The sequence below is a fragment of the Pteropus vampyrus genome, unplaced genomic scaffold (genome assembly GCF_000151845.1).
Source record: "Pteropus vampyrus isolate Shadow unplaced genomic scaffold, Pvam_2.0 Scaffold81, whole genome shotgun sequence".
Taxonomy (NCBI): Eukaryota; Metazoa; Chordata; class Mammalia; order Chiroptera; family Pteropodidae; genus Pteropus; species Pteropus vampyrus.
The window spans coordinates 6709981-6721415 of NW_011888862.1; the positions used below are offsets into that span (position 1 = coordinate 6709981).

Genomic DNA, 11435 nt, shown 5'->3' on the forward strand with positions numbered 1-11435 from the left:
TAAGAAAAGAAATAATTGACTTTTTTCATACTCATTTAATGATTTAGAAAACTGAAATACTAAAGTATAGTTTTCTATAGATATTTACCTCAGAATCTTAGTAAGATCAGAAAAAGTAATTATCTTTTACTTGTACTATTCTAATGCTTTCTGTATGAAAAGTTTATGAGGCTGGTGTATGGTCTACTATCTGGGGCTAATACAAACATAAAATTGACTCTTGATTTCTGCTTCTGGGTATTATACTAAGCTTAGGCATGAAACTATTCATGCACAGATAACCAGAAAAAGTCAAATAATTTAAAGTCATCATAGAGAGGTACTCCTAGAATGACTGATTAAGGACTTCCGAAAACCTGCTCCTTCATAAAAATAATGAAAACACTGGCAAAAATAACTTCTTCAAAACTCTATACATTATAAAGGTTCACAACAATCCAAAATGCACTTAGTCAAGAAAAACGACTGAATGTGAGAAAGAACAGCAAATTCTGTGGCATTTTAGCTTTCCTAATACCATCTTTTTCATCCCAGTTTTGCGGCAGCCTTGCAAACCAACACCTTCACAACTATAGTAGCTATGAAAACCAGTAGCCTGTTAGTCACTGGAGGGGGCGCAATGTATTTAGAGCTCTTCAAAACCCCCATCCACATAGAACTGCCATTATTTGATCAATCTTGCAGATAACTGAAAAGCTCTATTCTGAGGACTTGTTTTCTTTGACCTGAATCAAAGCCTGCTCTATCTGAACAGCCCTATCTCCAAGGCATTGGTCAAAAAAACAAAACAAAGAAACAAATACTCAGTGGCAATTATTTAACATCAAAGCTGACAAAGGCAGTATTACCAGTTAGGGCTGACAAGAAGTGGACCAAAAAGCTTAAAAGGGAAAACTGGGGATTGAGATGTCCATTCAAGGACTCTTAAAAGCAGTGAGATATTCCTGGGAATCTAGAAGGCCTTATGCATGCTCAGGAAGTCCAGAGAAGGCCCTAATCTTTCATTTCTTGTTGACCTTGAGGCTCTACACAGAGACTTATAAAACTGCCTCCTGGAGTGTTTAAGGTTAAGTCCCAACACACACAGAATCCCTTGGCAAGGGCTGGGAGACATACCAGTTCCAGACATTTAAGTAAATCTCTGTTCAATCATTAGCTGATCATTAAGCTAACTGAGAAGACTTCAGTGGCCACACATGACAAAATCAGCCCAAGAAAAGTCATTAAATTAGTCCAGAAAAGTCATTAAACAAGCAAACAGCATCAGCAGCAACTAAACAAACCCTAGGGATGAGGAAGGAATCTGATTATTAGAGTTGCTGCATTATATCATTTTAAAAAGCTAAGTTTTCAATTTAAAAAATTGGAATACATGCAAAGATACAGCAATATGGGGCCTATACACAGGGGTAAAAAATAGTCAATAGAAACTGACTTTGAAGAAGCCCAAACACTAGACTTACTAGATAGACTTTAGTATATGTGCTGCCGAAGCGAGCACAAGACAGACTTTAAATAAGCTATTTTATATAAGTTCAAACAACTAAAAAAAAAATCATGTCTAATGAACTAAAGGAAAGTGTGAGAACAAGGTTTTACCAAATAGAAACTATCAATAAAGCAATAAAAAGGAAACAAAAAGAAATTCAGGACTTAAAAAGTATAAGTGAAATGAAAAATTCATTAGAGGGTCCCAAGATCAAATGTGAACTAGCAGAAGAAAGAATCGGCAAATTTAAAGAAAGTCAATTGAGATTACATAGTTTGAAGAACAGAAAGAAAAAAGAATGAGAAAAAATAACAGATGTCAGAGACTGGTGGGACACCATCAAGAATACCAAAATATACACAATGAGTGAGTCTCAGAATGAGAGAAAAGGGGCAGATAGATTATTTGAAGAAATAATGGCTAGCAGCTTCTCAAATTTGATAAAAAGCATTAATACGCATATCCAAAAAGCTCAACATTCCCCAAATAAGACAAACTCAAAGGGATCTTCAATAAGATTAGCAACTGACTACAAACTACAGAGGCTAAAAGGAAGTGGGACAACACATTCAAATCACTGAAACAAAAAGATGGTCAATCAAGAATTCTATATCTAGCAAAACTAAGCTTTAAAAAAAAAATAGGAAATTTCCCACACTAAAGGGAGACCTTCAAGTTGTAATGAAAGAACACTAGACAGTACAGCAATCTTCCCTTATCTGTGAGAGATACGTTCCAAGACTCCCAGTAGATGCCTGAAACCATAGATAGTACCAAAGCCTATACATACTATGATTTCCCTATACATACATACATACCTGTGATAAACTTTAATTTGTAAATTAGGCATAGTAAGATATTAACAATAATAACTAAAAAGTTACTAGAACAATTATAACAATAGACTAATAAAAGTTGTGTGAATACGGTCTCTCTCAAAATATCTTATTGTACTGTACTTACCTCCTCTTCTTGTGATGAAATGAGATGGTACAATGCCTATGTGATGAGATGAAGTGAGATGAATGACGTAGGAATTATGACGTAGTGTTAGGCTACTATAAGGGTTCCTTGGACACAAGCACTATGATACCATGACAGTCAACCTGATAACTGAGATGGCTACTAAGTGAGTAATGGGCAGGTAGGATATACAGTGTGATCATGCTGGACAAAGAGATGATTCACATCCCAAGCAGGATAAAGTGAGATTTCATTACACTACTGAAAATGGTGTACAATTTAAAACTCATGAATTGTTGATTTCTGGAATTTCCTATTTAATGTTTTTGGACCACAGCTGACCATGGGTAAATGAAACCATGGATAAGGGGACTGCACTGATAATTTATAAAGTCACATACAAGTAAAAGTACTTTCAACTAACTGTATAAAGTAAACGTTGTGTCAAAACAAAAACGAAAATTAATTCCAATTAGATCAATGGCCTAAACATAATAGCTAAAACTATAAAATTCTTAGGAGAAAACATAGGAGCAAATCTTAGTGAACTTATATTAAAGCAATATTTCCTTAGATATGGCAACAAAAGTACAAGAAACAAAAGAAAAAATAGATAAATCAGACTTCATCATAATTAAACACTTTTGTGCTTCAAAGGACACCATCAAGAAAGTGAAAAGACAACCTACAGAATGCGAGAAAATATATGCAAACTGTATGAGATATAAAACTTTTATCCAGAATATACAAACAATTTTTATATATGATATTTATATACAAGTATAAATATATAATATATACATATATATAAATGTTATATTTATATATAATAAAAAGACAAAGAACCCAATTAAAAATGGGCAAAGGGTTTGACTAGATAGTTCTCCAAAGACACAAGTAGCCAATAAGCACATGAAAAGATGCTAAACATGAAAATCAAATCCCAATGAAATCTTTCAGGTTTTGATTCTAAAGTTCATTATGAATACAAGAAATTACTTTCCCACTTTGAATGAACAAAAACAACTGTATATTATATACATACATATATATGTCTAATTACCATTGTGGCTAAAATGTTTACTTTGAAGGAAAAACTGAATTACACAGGATTCTCAACTTAATATGAAATGTAATATAAAATAGAAGCATAGTATAAAATTTTATATTTTCTCTTACCTGACTGACTTTGATCATGCTCTGCAGTACTATGAGTATTACCTCTGAAAGCGCTAAAAGGCTGGCTACTCAAAAGGTTATCAGAATGCAGGGTGTGGCAAAAGGTCTCAAGAAAGCGAAGGGCAAATGATGCACTGTTCACTGGAGGGAGGTGCACAGAATGAGTTTCCCCATCAAAGAAGGCTATTGGGAGAAAAAAGATGTCAGAGTTATATCATAGAAAGATGAGAACTACAATATCAACAAAAAAGCCATCAATTTAGGAAATGTAATATAACTCTAACTTGTTTTTTGTTATTTATAAAGGATAATCCTAAATTTAAAAAGTTCCTCTCATTAAAACACAATAGCTTAGTAAGTCAGCCAGAGAAAGACAAATGCCATATGATTTCATTTACATGTAGAATATAAAGAACAAAATAAACAAAACAGAAACAAACTCAGATACAGAGAACATAATAGCCTGTATTTGTAAAAGCATTATCATTTAAAAACATTCATAAAATAAACAATAGAAACCCACTAGTCTATAACATTTTCTACTATTCCAAACATTACATGGGTACAAATGTTGTAGTATCTGATCACAAAATCATGAAAGCTGTTAATTATCTCTTAATCACTTCTTGAGTCAAATTTTTATTTAGAGCTTATCTATCAGTCTGTTTTCTAAAAAAATTAAAATATATTATCAACCAATGTACTCTGTGTCTATAGTGAGCTTAATACAGCATATAAAAGGGAAAAAAAATCTGTACTCTTTACCTCAATTTACAGTATTACTCTAACATCATTTATTTTGAAAGTAAAGTTAAACTTTCCAAGATGGGTTAAAATTCTATAAACATAAAATTATTATAAATATTCTATCAATATAATAAAAATTCCAATATTATAAATGGCTAATAGACTAGAAATATTATAAAAGAATCTATACATCATAAAACGTCTGCCTTCTCTGAACCTAAAATCAAATTTGGAAAAGAAAGCTGAATAAAGGATTAGATGAACATACCAGTTATCACTTCTCCTCCACGATCATCTGGCTTAAGGAATCCAAAAACGGTCTTACTGTCAATGGCACAATCCACACAGGCCTGCACAGTCCGCCGGAGCACCACATTCACGGGGCCCGGGCCATAGTGGTCAGGCAGCTGCTCGATTTTCTTCTGATCCAGGTAAGGGCCAACATTTCCATATTTGTTTATATAAACACAGACTTGAGGAAAAAAATATGTACACAGATATAACAAACAACGAAATTGGTTAAAAGGAACATAAACACTACATAGTTACTATATCCCACTAGGCACACTTCATTCAAAGAGAACCTAAATATAGTTTATACCAATTATCATTTCTTCTACCTAAAAATATGCATGTAAATATATTTTTACATTTGTGTAAAGATATTAAACCTAAATAGAAATAATCCAAATATTCAATTTTCTAGAATTTTGCCCAAACTGATAATAAAAACTATAAGAGTTTTAGTAGCATCACAAAACAATTCTTCGCACATTCCCACATTATATAAAATGATATAAAGATAGATGAATATTTTCACCTTTTAACTGTAATTTTCTTTCAAAACTGGTCATGTTAGTACACTCCTTTTTGGATTGAATTTTAGATTGCCAACATTGCCCCTTTATTATAATTTCTAAAGTAATCAACTAACTTAGGACATATGTCACAGCAAATTCTAATGAAAAATTCTAATGAGAAATTTTCATTAATTTTAAAAAATAAACATGTTCTTTATATACACGCCAAGGTTCACTGAAGAAAATTTAAAAATAAAATAAATGCTTTCCTTAGTATAGTAAAAGTATGTGATTTAGAAGCAAATCATCTATAATCACACAAATGTCAAGTTTTCACAATTTTTTTTCACTGAGGATCAAGAAATACAAATCAACATATAATGTTAACAATATGAGGGTATATTATCAAATATAATATATATTGTCTCCCTAAATCAAGAAACACATTATTTTTATCCATTCCCAATTACTTAATTTATATTGAAAAATTTTCATATATACATATTCTATATTGATCCCGATAAAAAATCATTAATCTCACACTTTCACAAAGTTGAAATATATAATTCAACTTTGTGGCAACAGCTAGAGGAAGGATGCACTCTGTCACAGAGATAAAACAGCTATAAAAAACTTCATCTGCAGTGCTGATGGCATGGACAAAGTTCTAATGAACACAAATGAAGCTAAACAAGGATTTCCATGTTTTTTTTTAATCTCTTTTACATTACACTCATTTAGCTAGTCTCTGCTGCTAATGGACTATATCTCAGAAATAATAAACTGACAAAATGAGATATATTCCAATAATCACTTTTTAGATGATTGTATTTCAAAAAATTAAAATTTCATTTTTAGTCAGGAAAGAAAAATTGGGGTAAAAAGCCCAGGAAACAGAAGAGTATAAGGGAGCTAATTAAGGATCTAGGAGAGGAAACAATAGAACATGCTCTTAAAAATAGGAAAGAAATAAAATGTGCAGGAGATGACAAATAAAAGAAATTGATTAGTCTGGGTCTGTGTCATTTCATACTGTTCACATAGCAAAGAACAATTTAAAGTCATCATGCCCCCTGACAGGCAATGATCTGCAAAGATTTTAAAAGGCAATAAAAAAGTTTGAGAGGATTTGGCAGAAACATGGCGGAGTGAGAGACGTCCCTAGATCACTCCTTTGAAAGAACAATAAGCTGAACATCTAAAACTCAACAAAAAACACCCGAACTACACACCAGCACGTCTGAGTGAGGGATCTGTGCATAAGAGCTACCATAGGTCAGAACCCAGGTGTTGGGTGGTGGACTGGGAGTAATAAAGAAGCTGCCTCTCGCAGCTGCTGGAGCTCCCTGTAGGAGGAGCGGGAGGGGTGAAGGCACAGCGACTTCCCTGAACAACTCTGCCTGGAAGTGTGGGGTCTTGTACGCAGCCGACCAGAGGGCCCAGAATTCAGGGCAGAAAGCAGAGAAGTGGGGCGAGACCACAGAGGAACAACAGTTGATTTTTGCTGGCAGAGGTTACAAAACCGAGGATGAGCCGCAGCCTCCAACCCCAAATCCGGAGGGCCCCTCCCCGTATACCCTCCAAGACCCATCACTGCGGAGCCCCAGGGAAGTCTGAGTAAACACTACCGAAACTGCTAGGGATCCAAGAGGCTTAGATGCCACCTACTGGAAACCAAAAGAAGAGCGCCTTCTTTGCAGCAAGCTAAAGTGAGACCTTTATTTAATAAATCTTGTATCTGGAAAAACAACAGAATAAACTTCCATTAATGCCCAGAGAAGTAGTCCATTAAACACCATGAACAACCAAGATGACAAGGCATCTCAGAAAGAAGGAGAAAAAATCTCCAGAAAATAAGCTTACAGACAGAAGAAATATGTGACTTCAATGACAGAGAATTCAGGATGGTACTTCTAAAAAAATTCAGTGAGATCCAAAATGAATCATAGCAACAATTTCAGGAATTGAAGAAACAACTAGACGAGCAGAGCAAGGAGTATGAAACCCTCAAGAAGAACAAAATAGATATTCTGGAGATGAAGAACACACTGCAAGAGTTGAAAAATGAAATAGCAAGCCTGGGAAATAGAGTCGACCAAATGGAGGAAAAGATCAGTGATATCGAAGACAGAAATCTAGAAATAAATCAGAAGGAAGAAGACAGAAACCAAAGAATGAAAAATAATGAAATAGAAATACAAGAACTAGCTGATACCATCCAGAGAGGAAATATAAGAATAATGGGCATTACCAAAGGTGAGGAAAAGGAGCAGAGACTACAATGCAATTTCAGACAAATAGCAGACGAGAATTTCCCAAAGTTAAAGAATGAGCTGGAGCTTGGAATTCAAGAAGTCAACAGAACACCCAATTATCTCAACCCAAAAAGGCCTTCACCAAGACGTACTGTATTAAAGTTATCAAAAATCAATGACAAAGCTAGAATTCTTAAGGCAGCCAGGAAGAAGAAAATGGTAACGTGTAAAGGGAAACCCATTAGATTATCATCAGACTTCTCAGCACAGACCTTACAAGCCAGAAAGAAAAGGAACCAAATAATTAAACTATTAAGTGAAAGAAACTACCAGCCTAGAATAATGTATCCAGCTAAGCTCTCCTTTAGATATAAAGGAGAAATCAAGACCTTTCCAGACATACAAAAAATGAGGAAATTCACTACGAGGCTTGCACTATAGGAAATACTGAAAGCGGTCAGCTCACCTAAAACAAAATAACAACAAAAATACATAATTAGGAGTAAAGTGACTATCAGATAAATAGAAGCAGAGGAGTGCAACCCTTAGTAAGAGCAGAGCATTATAGTTTAAATAATAAGAAGTGAATTGTTATAACAAGATAGTAATGAACGTTCAGCATACATAGGGACAAATTGAGATAACAATGACTGAAAAGGAGAGAATTCAAAGATCCAAATTCGCAAAAGGGAATGGAGATAAGGCACATGCAGAAGAAAATAGACTGTATATATATAACTATCCTTTTCATATTTGTAATGGTAACCACACACCCAAGATTCAGAACCAAAAATATAACATGAAACAAGAAGAACCAGAGGCAAAACCCACAAAAGCCAACCAAAATAAAGAAAACAGAAACACAAGGACAAGGAAGCAATGGAAATACCGAGCTACCAGAAAGTAAAAGATAAAATGGCTATAAGACTTCATATTTCAATAATCATCCTAATGTAAATGGACTGAACTCACCAAAAAGGCTGAGTGGCAGAATGGATCAAAACACAAAACCCAATCATATGCTGCCTCCAGGAGACAAATCTCAGCTCCAAAGACAAACATAGACTCAAAGTGAAAGGGTAGAAGTTGAATTTTCAAGCAAATGGCATTCAGAGAAAAAGTGGGACTAGCAGTACTAATATCAGACAAAACAGACTTTAAAATGAAAAAGGTAAAGAAAGATACTGAGGGATACTTCATAATGATAAAGGGAATCATGCACCAAGAAGACATAACACTTATTAATATCTATGCTCCCAATCAGGGAGCCCAGAAATATGTAAAGCAATTACTAACAGAACTAAAGGGAGAAACATACAAAACACCATCTCAGTAGGGGACCTAAATACCCCACTGTCAGATATGGACAGATCATCCAAACAGAAAATCAAGGAAATAACATTCTTAAATGACACTTTAGTCCAACTGGATATAACTGACATTTACAGAGCTTTCCATCCCAAAACAGCTGCTTATACATTCTTCTCCAGTGCACATGGAACATTCTCAAGAATCGACAACATACTGGGACACAGAGATAGCCTCAACAAATATAAGAGGGTTGAAATCATACCAACCATATTCTCTGAACATAATGCTCTGAAACTAGAGATCAACTGTAAAAAGAAAGTGGAAAGAACCACAAATAAATGGAGATTAAACAACATGCTACTGAAGAACAGGGTCAGAGAAGAAATAAAAAGGGAGATCAAGAGATACATAGAAACGAATGATAATGTTAGTATGACATATCAAAACTTTTGGGACACGACAAAACGGACATAAGAGGAAAGTTCATATCATTACAGGCCTACCTTCAAAAACAAGAACAAGCCCAAATAAACCTAACACTTCACCTTAAAAGGTGAAAGTGTAAAAGCAATTACTAACAGAACTAAACGGAGTGCTCCCTGATTGGGAGCACTGGAAAAGGAAAAACAAATGAAACCTAAAGTCAGCAGAAGGAAAGAATCAAAATTAGAGCAGAAATAAATGAAATTAAAAACAAACAAACAAATAAATTTAAAAAATGCCAACAAAAAGCTGGTTCTTTGAGAAGGTTAATAAAATTGACAAACTCCTGGCTAGACTCACTAAAGAAAAAAAGAGAAAGGACACAAATAAACAAAATCAGGGATGAAAGAGGGGAAATTACAACAGACACCGCAGAAATACAAAGGATCATACAAGAATACTATGAAAAAGTATATAACACCAAATTTAATAACCTAGAAGAAATGGACTAGTACTTAGAAAAATACAACCTTCCTAGAATGAATCAAGAAGATCTGGAAAATCTAAATAGATCGATCAGCAGTATGGAAATTGAAACGATCATCAAAAACCTACCCAAAAGTAAAAGTCCAGAACCAGATGGCTTCAACAGTGAATTCTAACAAACATTCAAAGAAGATTTAATGCCTATTCTCCTCGAACTCTTCCAAAAAATCAAAGAGGAGATAATATTTCCCAACTCATCTATAAGGCCAATATTACCCTGATACCAAAACCTGGTAAAGATAACTCAAAAACGGAAAACTACAGACCAATATCTCTCATAAATACAGACGCAAAAATCCTAAATAAGATACTAGCGAACTGAATACAGCAACATATTAAAAAGATTATACACCACCATCAAGTGGGCTTCATCTCAGAGGCACAGGGATGGTTCGACATGCAAATCAATTAATGTGATACACCACATAAACAAATTAAAAAATAAGAATCATATGATCATATCAATAGATGCAGAAAAAGTCTTTGACAAGATACAACACCCATTTATGATAAAACACTTAACAAAATCAGTATAGAAGGAAAGGATTTTAACATAATAAAGTCCAATATGACAAGCCCTCAGCCAACATTATACTTAATGGTGAAAAACTAAAATCCTTCCCTCTAAGATCAGGAAGAAGGCAAGGCTGTCCACTATCGCCACTCTTATTCAGTATAACATTGGAGGTCCTAGTGAGTGCAATCAGACAAGAGAAAGATATAAAAGGCATCTAAATAGGAAACGAAGATGTCAAACTGTCACTATTTGTGGATGACATGATTCTCTACATAGAAAACCCTAAAGACTCCACAGGAACACTACTAGAAACAATAAGCAAATGCAATAAAATCTCTGGATACAAAATCAATGTTCAAAAATCCATAGCGTTCCTATACTCTAATAGTGAAGCATCAGAAAAAGAAGTGGAAAAAATAATTCCTTTTGCAATTGCAAAAGAATAAAATACCCAGGAATAAATCTAACAAAACATGTGAAGGACTTATAATGAAAACTACAAAACCCTATTAAAAGAAATTGAAGAAGATACAAAGAAATGGAAAGATATTCCGTGTTCTTGGATTGGAAGAAGCAACATAGTTAAAATGACCGTATTACCTAAAGCATTATACAGATTTAATGCAATCCCCATCAAAATCTCATCAGAAGATTTTAAAGAAATAGAACAAAGTTCATCAGATTTGCATGGAAGCACAAAAGACCCTAAATTGCCAAAGCCATCCTGAGAAAAAAGAACGAGGCTGGAGGCATCACTCTGCCCGACTTCAAATTATACTACAAAGTGACAGTAATGAATACGGTATGATATTGGCAGAAAAACAGACACACGGACAAGTGGAACAGAATCGAGAGTTCAGAAGTAAACCCATATTTATATGGGCAAATAATTTTCGACAAAAACACCAAAAATGTACAGTGGAGAAAGGAAAGACCCTTCAATAAATGATGCTGGAAAAACTGGAAAGCCAGCTGCAAAAGAATAAAACTAGACTGTTAACTATCATCACACACCGAAATTAACTCAAAATGGATTAAGGACCTGAATAAGACCTGCAACAATAAAATGCATAGAAGAAAACTTAGGAACAAAACTCAAGGACCTTGGACTTAAAGAGGATTTTATGAATTTGACCTCAAAGGCAAGGGAAGTAAAAGCAAAAATAAATGAATGGGACTACATGAAACTAAAAAGCTTCTGCTCA

The 11435-nt window shown here is 34.2% G+C and overlaps 1 protein-coding gene across 1 annotated transcript in view; it reads right to left on the minus strand.

The window, feature by feature from the left end:
* Positions 1-11435, minus strand: part of SCML2 (Scm polycomb group protein like 2) — an 80589-nt gene that overhangs the window by 7415 nt on the left and 61739 nt on the right. The window contains exons 9-10 of the mRNA XM_011362997.1: positions 4647-4850; positions 3632-3814 (exon numbers count right to left, since the gene is read on the minus strand). Of these exons, the coding sequence (XP_011361299.1) occupies positions 3632-3814; positions 4647-4850 (387 nt within the window). The remainder of the gene's footprint in view (positions 1-3631; positions 3815-4646; positions 4851-11435) is intronic.